Source organism: Echeneis naucrates, chromosome 18, assembly GCF_900963305.1.
Source record: "Echeneis naucrates chromosome 18, fEcheNa1.1, whole genome shotgun sequence".
Lineage (NCBI taxonomy): Eukaryota > Metazoa > Chordata > Actinopteri > Carangiformes > Echeneidae > Echeneis > Echeneis naucrates.
This window is the reverse complement of record NC_042528.1, coordinates 685,083-698,992: the sequence shown is the minus strand read 5'-3', so window position 1 is coordinate 698,992 and position 13,910 is coordinate 685,083. Positions and strand designations below refer to the sequence as shown.

General features: G+C 45.4%; 4 protein-coding genes across 5 annotated transcripts; 2 read left to right on the top strand and 2 right to left on the bottom strand.

Annotated features, from left to right (window-relative positions):
* Nucleotides 1–20: 20 nt before the first annotated feature.
* On the bottom strand, nucleotides 21–7,695 carry LOC115059245 (uncharacterized). Its single transcript, XM_029526896.1, has 10 exons — nucleotides 6,912–7,695; nucleotides 6,352–6,693; nucleotides 5,991–6,278; nucleotides 5,503–5,619; nucleotides 5,251–5,424; nucleotides 4,139–4,258; nucleotides 2,809–2,910; nucleotides 1,404–1,754; nucleotides 845–961; nucleotides 21–728 (listed from the first exon to the last, which is right to left on the bottom strand). The coding sequence occupies exons 1-10, from the start codon at nucleotides 6,985–6,987 to the stop codon at nucleotides 388–390; spliced, it is 2,028 nt and encodes a 675-aa protein (XP_029382756.1). The 5' UTR covers nucleotides 6,988–7,695; the 3' UTR covers nucleotides 21–387.
* LOC115058589 (myelin-oligodendrocyte glycoprotein-like) lies at nucleotides 7,211–9,531 on the top strand. The gene is made up of 3 exons (XM_029525997.1): nucleotides 7,211–8,297; nucleotides 8,662–8,997; nucleotides 9,092–9,531. Exons 1-3 carry the CDS (start codon nucleotides 8,243–8,245, stop codon nucleotides 9,223–9,225), a joined length of 525 nt encoding a protein of 174 aa, XP_029381857.1. The 5' UTR covers nucleotides 7,211–8,242; the 3' UTR covers nucleotides 9,226–9,531.
* Nucleotides 9,532–9,597: 66 nt separating this feature from the next.
* Nucleotides 9,598–11,479, bottom strand: LOC115058572 (Fc receptor-like protein 5). Of its 2 annotated transcripts, none has more exons than XM_029525962.1 (6): nucleotides 11,252–11,479; nucleotides 11,078–11,113; nucleotides 10,709–10,957; nucleotides 10,170–10,412; nucleotides 9,903–10,091; nucleotides 9,598–9,807 (listed from the first exon to the last, which is right to left on the bottom strand). In XM_029525962.1, exons 1-6 carry the CDS (start codon nucleotides 11,280–11,282, stop codon nucleotides 9,692–9,694), a joined length of 864 nt encoding a protein of 287 aa, XP_029381822.1. In that variant the 5' UTR covers nucleotides 11,283–11,479; the 3' UTR covers nucleotides 9,598–9,691. The 2 variants fall into 2 exon arrangements, with proteins under 2 accessions (XP_029381822.1, XP_029381823.1); XM_029525963.1 differs by having other exon boundaries at nucleotides 10,209–10,412.
* A 728-nt stretch (nucleotides 11,480–12,207) lies between these two features.
* LOC115058586 (myelin-oligodendrocyte glycoprotein-like) lies at nucleotides 12,208–13,824 on the top strand. Its single transcript, XM_029525994.1, has 3 exons — nucleotides 12,208–12,306; nucleotides 12,862–13,218; nucleotides 13,302–13,824. The coding sequence occupies exons 1-3, from the start codon at nucleotides 12,237–12,239 to the stop codon at nucleotides 13,472–13,474; spliced, it is 600 nt and encodes a 199-aa protein (XP_029381854.1). The 5' UTR covers nucleotides 12,208–12,236; the 3' UTR covers nucleotides 13,475–13,824.
* Nucleotides 13,825–13,910: the final 86 nt, after the last annotated feature.

The window sequence follows — 13,910 nt, the reverse complement described above, 5'->3', positions numbered from 1 at the left end:
CCCCTCAGCTGGACTGAGCATCACAATAAACAAAACTTTATTTATCTTTTTTTTACAAATATACAAATACATACAATTATATACATTTTTTTCAATTTCTAAACGAAAACTAGCTTTAATCAAAAGAACCCAAAAAGCCCATTAACTGATGAAAAAATTCATTTGTTTTGATCGAAGTTGGAAGACGTGGATGTGCTAAATGAGAATAAAACTGGAAGGTAAACTTTCCATCACCAGCTGAAAGTGACATGAAACAGCCCAAAAGGTAAAAATAAAATCTTTTCCTGAGATCTCTGAAAAAAGCAGTTTGGAAGGAAACACATCCGGTTGTGCAGCTGATGCTTGAAATCCAAACTTTGCTTTGCTCCAACTCCTCCTTCAGGTCCGTCAGGTGACTGTAGAAGTTGGGAATGCCGATGGGAAGATGGAGGAATGGGGGCGCTCAGACTTCAGCAGGTCCGGACCAGGCTGAAAGGTTTGAGGGTCGCTGAAAGAACGATTGAGACAGACCCGGGTTGACGCTGGTGGGTAGCTCTCCTGGATCGGGAGGGAACATTTGTGTTGGACGGGCGATCTCGGTTTGTCCTCAGGTCGGCAGCTGTAGTCAGCCATGGAGCTCTGGGTCTCCGCTGAAGCAGGTTTTGTCCTCATGTCAGTCTCGTCTTCTGTCATCAGCCACAACGGTTGTTCTTCACCTTCCTTGGATTCCTGTCGGGTCGTTGATTTCTCTGATGTGGGAAAACAAAAACACAGCAGCTGCAGGTTGAACTTCTGGTTCTGTCATCATGTCAGGAGTGAAATTTCATTTTCTCCCTGAGTGGAGCTGAGCTGAAGGAAATCTTACTGCGTTTCCTGGATCTGGTCCACAAGAAGACCGCCACTCCAGCGACAAGACCACCCAACAGGAACATGGCGACCCCGACAACGACCACGATGATGATGTTGGAGTCCGGGTAGGTGGCTGAAACGACAACAAACAAGGACACAATCTGATGTGTCCTGATTTACAGTGAGGGGTCAGCTGTGGTGATATCAGGCTCCAGAGGAACCACACAGAGTTCCAGGAAAGAGAGTAAGGAAACAGTAAGAGCTGCAGTGATCAGAGCGATGACCAGGAATGTCTTCAGGAAGAGTTAAGCCTGGAAACACAACGAGAAGTTTGGAAAAACAACCGCAGTGAAAACCTGGATCAGGTATTCTGACTGATCCTCTGCGATCCTCGTCTACACTTTATCAACAAAGTGCTTTTAATCTTTTTCAAATTTCATTGAGAAGCTGGAACCAAAGAAGGCTCACTGCCGTCAGCTAACAGTCTGGATCAGATCCTCTCCGGCTCAGGCCTGAGTGAGCTGGGCTGGATTTGACTCTCAGAGGGAGGTTTGTCCGACCTTCACTGGACTCACCCACAACGAGCTCCAGTGATGTAACTTCGTGCGGTGGATTGTCCCAGAGCGTCTTGCACGTGTACGTCCCGGCGTCTGACAGATGGACGTTGGAAATCCTTAAGGAGATGTTTCCTTCTTTCAGCTTTTTCATGAACAAGCTGGTTCTGTGCTCGAAGGCGGGAATCTTCTCCTCATGAGTCTCACAGCCGTTCCGTAACAGGAAGACGATGTTTGGCTTCGGGCCGTCTTTGGACCACTCCACCGTCTGAGGGTCAGGACTCCGTGTGACGTTGAAGCTACAGGGGAGGACGACGTCTTGGCCAGCCAAGGCCTGGACCTTCTGTGGAGGACCAGCCAGCTGGAACTGACCTTTGAGAGAGAAACAGGTTTATCTGACCTCTGCTGCGGCACAAAACTCTGTAAAATCAGAGATGGACGGCCAGAGAACACAGAAGTTCACAGGTTCCTTCTGTTTCAGGCTCTAACACCTGAATGAGCTGCACCGGGTTAATCTGGAGTAAACCTGAAGAAAGCTCAGGTCTGTTTGTGTTGAGCTGTTCGACTGATGACGTCACTCACCTGAAGAAGTCGGCAGCAGAGCAGAAATCAGCAGAAGCCCAGAAATCATGTTGAAACAAACAAACTGAACGGCCAAATGAACTTCCTGATTTCATTCAGGCATTCTCTGTCGCCTTCATGGTCCCTGGGAAAATTCCACCCAGGTTTTCCCCTCAGCTGTATTTGTGATTCCCGAGCCAGCCTTGAAGTAATCTTTCTGCCCCACCCAGCAGTCCAAGGAGAGGTGGCTGTCATTAAATAACTCAGATCTCTGAGATAGTCTGAATGAGGCTGAGTGAAAGTTTTATGGCTTTGTGGTTTGCTTTTTTTTTTTTTTTTTACCCAGCTGCAGAAAAACAAGCCCGTCCAGTTCAAAGTATGAATCATACGTTACACATTCCACACCAACTCACAACAACACTCACTCACCGTTTGACAAAGTCGGACAAAGCTAAAGTGTCTTTTGCAGCATGAAATCAGATTCTTTATTGTTGACAGAACTCTCGGAGCTCACACATCATCATGAAAACACTCATAGACATCACACAGAGTGAAAAACAGCTGAGGATGACAGGGTGACGTTGTGACGTCATGTCTTGTTGCTTGGCAACATCCAGTGGCGGTGTTGAAGCGCAGCATCATGAGGAGGACTTAAAATAATCTGCCATCAGCTTCAGCCGTGACAACAACCAATCAACGCTTCATCACACAAAGATACCAACACTGCAGCACACGTCCTTTCGATACATTCTCCGCAGCAATCCAGGCAGCTTTCACATTTACCTGCGTCAGCTTGGAAACAGAAAAACACAACGTATAAAATATCTTTTCCACGGGATTTAAAATGTGTCTGGAGAAGACTCACAGGCTTGTGTTGTGTTCCTCCCCTCAGCCATCCCCACCAGGGCGAAGACGCCGCCGATCATAACGATGATGCCGACGTCGAGGCCGAGGCTGAACTGGACACCTTAAACAATCGGTGGGGACTTTTTATGAAGCACACCTACAGAGTCTGCACTGAAAAGCTGAACTAAAAGCCTTTTTTGAAGAATGTGATAAACCTTGGTTAATAATGTGTAACTCAGTTTGTGCAACATCTGAATAACTGTCACTTGTTGCAGCAGGAAGAGGAAACTTATTGACTGACCAGGATCTGACCTTCGCTCAGCATTGTCTCGGTCCGCTGACGCTGCTGACACAAGTAATTCAGCATAAATGATCTGTTCTTTTCTTTTTATTTTCACAACACAAGAGATCACTTCCTGCTTCAGCCCCCAAAGAAGCCACTCAAACATATTTCACCTGTTAGTCCTGTTTATACTTTAAATCACTAACATCCTGATTTTCTGTTTCTTTGGAAATTCAATGAGAATATAATGACACTAAAAAAGACCCCAAATTAGAAATTCACTTTAAACTGTTGATCTATGTTCTGTGTTAGTAAAGTGAACGTTCTTACCCGATGAGGCCACATACATGGTCAGTAAAACAAAGACAGTCGACTTCATGTTGATGCTCGTCTGAGCAGAATGACGCTCCAACGAAAACTAACTGTCTTTTGTGTTGTGTTGTGAAAACTGCAAAGTGCCGGTCTGTTGCAATCATGAAAACAGTTGGATACTTTCTGTTAAGTCACAAGAAGTTTTTCTGATTCTGTACACTATTTTACGTGTGACTGTCCCTTTCTGCTTTCCATCTTCCCAAACTACTCGTAAGCTACGAAGAAAGTTACAGATTAAACTGATGAAATTCTTTGAGAAAGTAAAAACAAAGCAAAGTATAAATTCTGGAAACTGCAGTTGAAGATCAGGAAGATTAAAGACAAGAAGCTTTTATTCAGAGTGGACAGTTGTTGAGGTAGTTGTTAAACCACTTCCTGTCACCGCAGTACAGATTCATGACCACATCCTGTTTAACTGCTTCATGTTTGCTGTGAATTCAGACCAATCCTCCACCAGCTGCAGTCCAGCTGTGAGGGAATCAGCAGATGCGTCTCGTCCGGCCTTCAGATGGCGTCGCTCAGCTCCTGCATGCCGGATTCAACCAGAGCGACGGAAGCCGCCACACACGTCTCTCTCACACATTGGCAGACGTAATCCAGACACTTCCATCTGTTACCTGGGCAACACAGAGGTCAAAGGTCACACACATCCTGAAAACTTCGACAAATTTGTGTCGGACAGCAGAAGACTCACTCTGTTCTGCAGTCGTGCTGTTTGTTGGGTCTTCAGAGTCCACCATGCCAATCAAAGCAAAGACGATGGCGACGGCGACAACCACGATGACGCCGATGACGCCGACGGCAAACTGGAGGCCTGAAGAAGAAAAAAGAATCTGCCTTTAAAAAAAAGTACACAGCTTTGTGCGTTCTTTGAATCTGTGTGAAAAATCCAGACTGTACTTTTCTCTATTTCACAGAAGAACACAGATAATACAGAAATATTCTCCTACCAGGATTCAGCATTGGCTCGTTGTCTCCACCTGCAGATGCTGCTGAGATAAATATTCAATCATTCCCAAATAAAATGAATGATTTCCATCTACTCAAACTCACCGAAACTTTTCAAAGAGCCTGCAGGGATTTTAATGTTGACATGAGGAAAAAAGTACAAACCTGACGAGGCCACATGAGTCAGGAGCAGAAGGATGAATCGTGGATCATCAATCATGAGCTCAGTTTGATGTGAAGATCTGTCTCAGTGAGTAAAAACTCCGCTCTGCCTGCTTTTATAGTCTCTGCGGAGGGAAGTCGGAGCTGAAGAACATCCCCTGATTTTTCCACATTCAGAGGAGAAACAAGTTCAGAAGCTTAGACCACCTTCCTGAATTACTGAAGTCCAGACCGCACCCGAACGCAACACTTCCCCATCATCCCCACAGAAAAACACATAACCAATAAATACGTCTAATTATGATGAATATGAGGAAATGTCATGAATGAAGCTTCAGTTGAGAAGTGCCTGTTTGTTTGAGCTCAAAATTAAACTTTAATTCTCCAAACAAGGAAGAAGGCGCCACCACGGGGAAATATTTTCAGAATAATTAAATAATGCTTTTCCCTTTGAAATCTATTTTTGCTTTCAAAAGTTTGGATAAATTTTATTTATGAATAATTATATCTGTCCTTTCACATCGACAATAATTCACATCAGCCTCCTGTTTGTTCGGATTTAAAACATTTAATACAAAAGAAAACGTGAAATGTTTTAATATTTCAAAGTTTCTGTGATGGTGCAGTGCATTGTGGGTAGACATCGTCCTCGGCAGCTAACAACTTTCAGTCTTCAGTCTCATTGTCCCTCCCGTCAGGTCAGAGGTCGGGTGTGATTCCTCCCTCGGCTTGTTTTTCTTCCTCGGATGGAAAAAGAGTCCGGATTAGAGATCTGGATTTGTTGATCTGAATCTGGATTCTCCGTCTCTGCTTCGGTCAGGAACACGACTTCAGGCTGCTTCTCCTTCTGTCTTGTTTCATGTTTGTTGTCTGGACAGAAACAAAAAAATCTTTATTGTTGGTGTTAAAGGTAACATCTCGCTGTTTCAAATGTTCTCATTGACGTACTGAGTTTTGATCTGATCAGAAGGAACCCAATGACGATACAACACACCAGAAATAAAACCGGAACCAAAGTGACACAGATCCTGAAGGTGGACCTGGACACAGTTGGGAAGAAATCATCTGAAATTCAAAGACACAAAAAATAATTATCACCAAACAGAGAACAGCTGGAGCTTCAGCAGCATCTTTAGCTGAAACTGGAGCTTCAGGATGATCTTTAGCTGAAGTTGGAGCTTCAGGATGATCTTTACCTGAAGCTCCAGCTTCAGCAGCATCTTTACCTGAAGCTGGAGCTTCAGCAGCATCTTTACCTGAAGCTGGAGCTTCAGGATGATCTTTAGCTGAAGTTGGAGCTTCAGCAGGATATTTACCTGAAGCTGGAGCTTCAGCAGCATCTTTACCTGAAGCTGGAGCTTCAGCAGCATCTTTACCTGAAGCTGGAGCTTCAGCAGCATCTTTACCTGAAGCTGGAGCTTCAGCAGCATCTTTACCTGGCACTGTGATGTTGAAGTGTGTCTCTCTGTTCTGGTTGATCTTCTCCTGCTGGACTCTGCAGATGAAGTTCCTGCGGTGAGTCTGGTCCACACTCAGGTTCCTTCTGACAGTGTAGAGGCCGTCAGGACCTCGGACCGACTCTGGAGGTCCAGTAGAGAGGACGTTTCCCTCATCGTCCAGCCACAGCAGCTCGGGCTCTGGATACCAGCCTGCAGACTCACAACGTAACACAACTCCGCCGGAGGAAATGTTGAGTGACGTGACGGCGGGTGAAGAGACGGAACCTGATGGAGGGAGAGAGCTTCTTCAGAAAAGGTCACTTGGTGACTTTGGTGGATCTACTTCTTCTGGACTCACCGACTCTGAGATGGACCAAAGCTTCTTTATGAGCTGAAGGAATCGTACATCTGTATGTGCCTTCGTCAGACAGCGTCACTCTGAAGATCATCATGGAGACGTTTCCTTGGAGCAGTTCGTCCATAAACAGTCGAGTCCGGAGACTGAAGGACGGATTTTGAGTCTGATACAACATCCGTCCTTCTTCATGGACGTGGACGTGCTGAGGGTCCAAACCAGGTTTGGTCCACTCCACTCTCCAGTCAATGACGTTGATGCCCGGTTGAAGGTGACACGGCAGAGTGACATCATTACCAATGAGAGCAATGATTGGCTGATCATAACAAATTAAATCTGAATCTCCTACAAGGCAAAATAAAAATAAAAATAAAAATATGAATGTATTTATCTGACCAATGAGACAGGAAGATGTTTTTAATGTCAGGTCATAAAACAAAAGCAGGAAGGAACGCATTCATTCATTAAAAGCAAACTTCTGCAGCCTCACTTCATGTTGGCTGCCGTGGTTTTGTGATTTTTCTGAATGAAGCAGCTTTTAAACAGAAGAAAAAGAGTCCCACCTGCAGAGGAGTGAAGGATGACGAGGACCGCAGCAGTCCAGAGAAAAGAAGCAGGGAGTCCAGACTCACAGTCCATTCTTCAGACGAGCAAACTGACATAAAAGAAAAGCTAAACACAAACCGACGTGAATAAAACAATAAAACACCGAGCTGCTATAAACAGATGTTCAGGTTTAAAAGCATTTTTTAACCTTTCTTTCCCAGAAATCATCCAACGAACACAAGTTCACGTGGTCTGTCTGTCTATCTCTGTTTCCTTTGGGGCTTTTTGTTTTTTCCATTAACTGACAAAAGAGCAGATGGCAGCGCTGCAGAGAAACAGGAACTTCCTCAGGACTGTTTGCAGAACAAACAGTTGGCTTCAGGCTGGAGAGTCCAGACAAACCAGCAGAGGACAGGTAGACCAGAACCAGGACCAGAACCAGGACCAGGCTCTGAAGGCAGTTGGGTTTCTTGAGGTCCGCAGGTGGCAGGTTGGCTGGTGATGATAGCTGGAGCTAACCAGGAGCAGATCTGTGATCAGTTTGTCTTCAGAAACGGAGAGACGTGATACGACATGTTGAATCATGACCCTTCATCTCCGTTCTTCTTCAGCAGAACGGTGTACAAAAGATTTCATATCTCTGTTGAATCCGGACTTCTTGTCTGTCCATCCGTGTGAATTCACACCTGCAGTCTCTTTATCTGATCAGACAGCCACCAAACTGCTAGAACCTGTTCTAACTCTTCAAGGTTGGATGACTTACTCTATCAGACACAGCAGTTTCCACAGAGAAGAAAATTTACCTACGCAGAGGAAAATATTTGCATTCTGCTGCTTTGCATACCAGAAAGCAGCTGCTCAAAGCTGAACTTTGTACCTCTGATTCTGTAACGTTCACTTAAATGTCTCATCTGGTGCCACACTAACCCTTTAAAATAAAGCTGATGTTGATAGTGAGCTCTGGGAGGTCAAAGGTCAGACGGAAGCTCCTCCTCCTCTGCTACCATCATGAAACATCATTTATCAGCCGTCTGTTTCTTTTTGATGATCAACATGCAGAAAAACATGTTTTATTTATAAAGCAGTATGAATGCTCGTTCTTAATGAGGTCATGATATCACAAATGTTTTCTACTTCTCTATAAAACCTTTTTATTTGCTGCTCTTTCTTCTTTAAGGGGAAAAGTTATTCCATATCTGTTATTAATATTTCTATTTTGACTTGTATTAACTAAAGCAGAGGAAATAGCTTGACCACATTTTTAACTGTCTTTTTCAGAAGTGAACTTCCGTGTTTCCACCAAATGAGGCAAGAATGAATCTGCAGTTAGTTCAGATCAGCAGAGACGATGAGAACGTTTTGGATTTTCCTCTCACTCATTATTCTGTTTCCACTCTCTGACGGTGAGTTCTGCGTTTGTTGGTCTTTATTCTGACAAACATGAGGAATGTTTTCCACCTAATTCAACAGTCAGTTTAATTCAAGGGGCAGCTTTTAAAGGACACATCAGGAAACCTCTCTGTTTGGTATCTGTGTCAGAGAGGAAGTTCAGGAAGCTTTCAGCGGGGAGTGCCATTCAGTCACCTGTGGCTGCGTTGTGTTTAACAGGTTGTCACGTGTTTGATGAATGTGGTTGTTGTTGTTTCCCAGTAAAGCCGGAGAGGTTTAAAAAATGAAATAATAATAATAACAGCCTGTCACTTTGGGTTCCGATTGGCCGCTGAGGAGGTTGAACTTCACTTTGACCATCTCTGCTGTGTTTCTCAGTTTCACACAACAACATCACAGCTCTTCCTGGAGAAAATGTTTCTTTACCGTGTCAAGTTTCCAACATGAACTTCACCGTTTTAAACTGGTCCAGATCTGATCTGCTGCCACAATACGTCTTCATGTACAAAGACAAAAAACCGTCGTCAGAAAACCAGCATCCGTCCTTTAAGGGCCGAGTGGAGCTGGCGGCCAAACACATGAAGGACGGAAACATCTCAGTGATCCTGAAGAACGTGACGACGAACGACTCGGGAACATACACGTGTGAAATCATCTGGAACAGAACGAAACTCAGGGAGATAATCAGCAGAGTCAACCTGCAGGTCCAACCAGGTGAGTCCCGGTCCGGCTGGTCTGACCCTAACCCTGTGGTCACGTCGGTTCTGTTCTGGTCGACAGCTGATCCCTCACCTGCTTCTCTCCACAGGTCCAAAAGCTGGACACAAAAGGGATGGTGTCCGAATTTTAATTCTCTCCGCTTTGGTTGTACTTCTCGGATTAGTTATCGTTATCCTGGCTCTGAGAAACAGAAAGATAAATGCTGAAGAAGAACCCTGCTGATCCGTCAGGACTCGGTTTGTGGGCTCAGAGGATTCTGGGAGCTTTGACTGTGGCTCTTTCAGGTCTGGTACGGTTTGTGTTTACAGCAGAACCAGCAGAGAGCCGTCACGTTTGGCACGAAGAGCCTTTTCTTTAACGTCCGACTCAACGCTGAAGAGACGAACTGAAGAAAACCAGTTTTAACCTCGTCTGTTTTTTCTCTGGTTTAAATGTTGGACTCCGTTTTGTCAGCTCAGATTCAGGCTGTCTTCTCCATGTGAATCATCTGATCTGGTTGTTGTGTAAAATAAATACATGATGATGCTGCCTGAATGTTTTCTAATTGTGTTTGTGTTTGTGTTGTGTTGCTGATGAACAGTTTCATTCACCAACTTTGACTTTATAGTTTTTATTTCATGTCTTTTAATGACAAAGAAAAAGGAAACATTCACACTTTTAAAGGAGTTTTGTGACGATCAGATGACTTTTAGAATTTATGCTCAGTGGTGACCACCGTGATGTCATCACAGTCCTCAGCCAATCTCCATCTGTGTTGGGTGGACACTGCTGTTGCCACGGAGACGGACACAGAGCGGCCACTTCCTGTCAGGAGTTAAATGTTAGATATGTTTGTAAGATGTCATCTCCACCAACACCGAAGAGCTGGAGCTGACAGTAACTGACCAACCGAATGATACCTGAAGATCTTTGCTGATACAAGGACACCATGATGGCGGTGGAGATGAAGTACGGACAGAAAACCACCAGGTGGCAGAGCAGTCTGAGCACGAGCCAGAGGGGGGCGGAGTCTGGGGGCGGGGCTGAGGAGACCAAGGTGACCCAGGAGGGGGAGGGAGGAGGGGGGGTGCTGGAAGGTGAAGGTTTCTCTAAAAATGAACAAAAACAACAGATTTAATTCAATAGTCATTATTTCAGCAGGAACAAGGTGACCTTTGACCTCTGACCTGTGACAGAGACCCAGCTGGACTCGGACTCTCCCTGACCTCTGACCACACACTTGTAGAGACCTTCAGCAGACTTGTTAACATGGCGGAGGGTCATGTGACCTTCAGGCTCAGAGCCGATCAGGACGTCGTTACGGTAGAAGTTGGCTGGACGGTTGGACGGAGACTTTGTCCTGCAGAGCAGATGGACATCATGTCCCTCCATCACAGGGAGGACGGGACTCTGCAGGATCACTGCTCTATCTGGACACAGAGACAAACTTCTACTTTTCTCTCAGTTCACAGAAGTTCAGTTAAACTTTTCTTCAAACTGTAACAGCTGTTAAGGACAAACCAGCAGAGTCCTCCACAACTTTTCAGACAGCAACAACTCAGAAAAGTCCTCCAAAACCTCGAGACATTTTCCCATAGACTTCAACACAACTTGTGGAGACGCCTCTGATGCGCATTAGATCGAATGAAGGCCACGTCTGTTTTCATAGACTGGTTCTAAGTAATCAGTCACATCAGTGTGAATCCAAAATGGAGGCCCGTCTTACCGGTGATCTTGATGGTAACGCTGTTACTGACTCCGCCCCCTTTGGACTCACACCAGTAGGATCCGCTCTCAAACGGGAACAGGAAGCTGATGTCACAGACAGATCCTTCCAGGTTCCCCCAGTCATTCCCACACTCAGTCTGCTGAAGTTGGGACGTGTTCCTCCTCATCGTCCAGCCGTCGTCGCAGCGGAAAGAGATGGTGTCTCCTTCGAACAGCTGAGAGCTGTCAGGACGCACCGCCAGAGACGCTGTGAGGACGAGGACACGCCCACAGGTCAGTTAGAGGTCCGTTTTGTAAAACCCTGACTGAAGACGTTTTTCATCAGAAAACATTCCAGTTCAGATGTTTTGTGAAGGGAAGTACTAACCTCGCTGTGCTGTGCAGCTCAGCAGTGAGGCCAGAGCTACAGAGAAACGATACTCAGGTTAGACAAAGCAAACTGCAGAACGAGGACAGGAAGTCCGCCGTCCCCCACTGACACATAACTAACGCTTCTCCTTCCATCTTCATGCACGGTTTCCTAAAACAAGAGTGGACTCACAGAGCAGCCGCAGCAGAGATGATCCCTCCATCCCGACACCAGCACGTTTACTGACCAACTCTCAGACCAAACCGGCTGAATGCTGGAAGCGAGAATGTGTCTTCCTGTGTTGTTCTCATGACAGGAAGTTGATGACTGAGTGGTTTTTGTGTACCTGCACTCTTCTTTTCACACCAGCATGTGGTCACCATGTGAAGTGTTATCAGCTCCAGCAGACAGAAGCTCCAATCGGTGATGTGCTCCAGTCCTGTTCTGGCCCGCTCAGGATCTGACTGCATGGTGCAGGTCTCAGATCTGGACAGACTGCTGAATTCAAAGGTTCTCAGTGAGAGCTGTGATGGAGAGCTGAGGCCTGCTGACCTCTGCTGACCTCTGCTGGTCAACACTCTGAGTCCTCCTTTAAATCTCTTTTTAAAAGCCTTCTCTGTGTTTCTTTGGGGAATATTCTTCTTTTGCTTTCCTGTCAGCTGCTTTTGTGTGAATGACACTTCAGGCTGTGGATGATATTCCTGTTCTTGGTCCAGATTTGACCTGCTGGCCTTACAGCCAACAGAACAGCAGTTCGAGAACTGCTTAGACATTTGATTTGGCCCTAATCTAAGTGATTTCCATGTATTCTTCATTGTGAGACATGATGGAGGGAATTACAGTTATATAATGATTTATTATATTCATTTGTTGTCAGACTTCCTCTCTCCTTGTTTGTAGAAACAGTGTTTTTAGCTGCTCTTGTCGGTCTGAACTCTTCACAGCTCTCTGTTATCATAATCTGCTCCTCTTGGCTGAAACATGCGGCCGTAATCGGACAATTTTTCTGCGGAAATGACGTCAGATGAGGCCTAAAGGCCCTGCTGAGGAAAGCCTGGGCGGACTGATCCAGCTGATGCTCCGCCCCTCCCTATAAAGCCCCTCCCCGGCCCCGCCCCTCCCTATAAAGCCCCGCACCGGGCCCCGGCCCCGCAGTGACCCCCGCAGACGGATCAGCATGTCTGCGGCACCATCAGTGTCACTCAGAGGAGCTCTGCTCTTCTGGGCGCTGCTCTCCTCCTCCGAAGGTGAGTCCATGATTCCGGTTCTGTTGGGTCGTCACAGTTCGTTTCCTCCTGAACAACAAACAGATGCAGCAGCTGGTTGTCTTTATTCCGGACTTCGCTTTTATTTCTTTATCTTTTCTTCCTGGTCGGGAAATTCCATGGCGCATGCGCACACCAGGGCGTGTCCGACTTACAGTAAACAGTAAAACTTTTAACGATTAAAATTAACTTAAAACTTTTTTTTTTTTTTTTTTTAGATTTAGACTGAAGTCACATCTGACCATAGAAAAGTTCACACAGTTATACTGCATGATTTCTTCACTTCAGTTAACTTTGAACTTCTTGAATTTTAACTGCGTCACAACTCGACAGGCCAATAAATTAAAGTTAATGATGAACATACGTGTTTTATTTTGTTGTACAATAAAGGTTTAGAGGCTTTTTCTTTTGTACATGTGTTTATTTATTTTATTTACTTTTATTGTTCTATTTTGAGTGTATTTTGATTTTATTGTATTTTTCTTTGTCCTCTGAATTCCCACTGAACTCATTTATGGCTGTGTTTCTCTGTTTCAGCCCAACTAAAAAACATCACAGCTCTTCCTGGAGAAAATGTCCTTTTACCGTGTCGAGTTCCCAACACGACCATCATCGTTTTAGAGTGGGTCAGATCTGATCTGCTGTCACAATACGTCTTCATGTACAAAGACAAAAAACCGTTGTCAGAAAACCAGCATCCGTCCTTTAAGGGCCGAGTGGAGCTGGCGGCCAAACACATGAAGGACGGAAACATCTCAGTGATCCTGAAGAACGTGACGACGAACGACTCGGGAACATACACGTGTGAAATCATCCAATCACAAAGGAAACGCAGGCGGAGGAGGAAGGCTGACTTTATGCCCATCATCAGCATCACACTGGACGTTCACAGAGGTGAGCCCCGGTCCGGCTGGTCCCGGTCGGTTCTGTTCTGGTCTCTACCTGACAGCTGATCCCTCACCTTCTTCTCTCCACAGGTCCAAAAGCTAGACGAGTCGAGGAGGCTGGAAACAGCAGCCATCACTACGGACTCGCAGCTTTTGTAATCCTCCTTCTGGTTTTATCGATAACTTGGCTAACTCACAAAATGACAAAGAGAAAAGCGCAGCTCCTTGCTGATCCTGTTGTTGCAGCAGGTATCCAACAGTAAGGAGTGTTCCATCTAACTCCCCTTCCCTCTTCATCCCCCTCCCTGAATTGCCACCTTACCGTGGTGGAGGGGTTTGTGTGCTCAGAGGATCCTGGGGGCTGTGTTGTCTGGAGCTTCGGCTCCTGGAAGGGTCTCCCACAACAAACTGGTCCCAGGTGATGAGTCAGACTAAGAGCAATTCAAGTCACTGCACTTCCTGTAGCACATCAAAATAAAAGCCTGCTTCGCCGGCAGAGACTTTTACTGTGAAGCAGCAGCAGGAAGTGTTTATTGTCATGGTTACACTGAACAACAGCTGTATGATGATGATGATGGAAACAATGGAATAAAGTTCTGTATTTATTTTTTAATGATTGGTGAGTTTCTTTTCTCAGAACTTCTGCCTGTTTGAAAATGTTTCTGGTTCAGTAATGACAGGAAATAAAATGTAAACGTG

What these genes read in the sequence shown, in the direction of transcription:
- LOC115059245 (XM_029526896.1), bottom strand. Translation starts at nt 6,987, where the DNA reads ATGGACTGTGAGTCTGGACTCCCTGCTTCTTTTCTCTGGACTGCTGCG. An exon ending in TTTGGTCCATCTCAGAGTCG is followed by an intron (nt 6,279 to 6,351) that starts GTGAGTCCAGAA and finishes TCCCTCCATCAG; the next exon opens with GTTCCGTCTCTTCACCCGCC. An exon ending in TCACACCCGACCTCTGACCT is followed by an intron (nt 4,259 to 5,250) that starts GACGGGAGGGAC and finishes TTTCTTCTTCAG; the next exon opens with GCCTCCAGTTTGCCGTCGGC.
- LOC115058589 (XM_029525997.1), top strand. Translation starts at nt 8,243, where the DNA reads ATGAGAACGTTTTGGATTTTCCTCTCACTCATTATTCTGTTTCCACTC. An exon ending in TCTGTTTCCACTCTCTGACG is followed by an intron (nt 8,298 to 8,661) that starts GTGAGTTCTGCG and finishes TGTGTTTCTCAG; the next exon opens with TTTCACACAACAACATCACA. An exon ending in CAACCTGCAGGTCCAACCAG is followed by an intron (nt 8,998 to 9,091) that starts GTGAGTCCCGGT and finishes TTCTCTCCACAG; the next exon opens with GTCCAAAAGCTGGACACAAA.
- LOC115058572 (XM_029525962.1), bottom strand. Translation starts at nt 11,282, where the DNA reads ATGGAGGGATCATCTCTGCTGCGGCTGCTCT. An exon ending in ATCTCTGCTGCGGCTGCTCT is followed by an intron (nt 11,114 to 11,251) that starts GTGAGTCCACTC and finishes GTTTCTCTGTAG; the next exon opens with CTCTGGCCTCACTGCTGAGC. An exon ending in GAGCTGCACAGCACAGCGAG is followed by an intron (nt 10,958 to 11,077) that starts GTTAGTACTTCC and finishes TCGTCCTCACAG; the next exon opens with CGTCTCTGGCGGTGCGTCCT.
- LOC115058586 (XM_029525994.1), top strand. Translation starts at nt 12,237, where the DNA reads ATGTCTGCGGCACCATCAGTGTCACTCAGAGGAGCTCTGCTCTTCTGG. An exon ending in GCTGCTCTCCTCCTCCGAAG is followed by an intron (nt 12,307 to 12,861) that starts GTGAGTCCATGA and finishes TCTCTGTTTCAG; the next exon opens with CCCAACTAAAAAACATCACA. An exon ending in CACACTGGACGTTCACAGAG is followed by an intron (nt 13,219 to 13,301) that starts GTGAGCCCCGGT and finishes TTCTCTCCACAG; the next exon opens with GTCCAAAAGCTAGACGAGTC.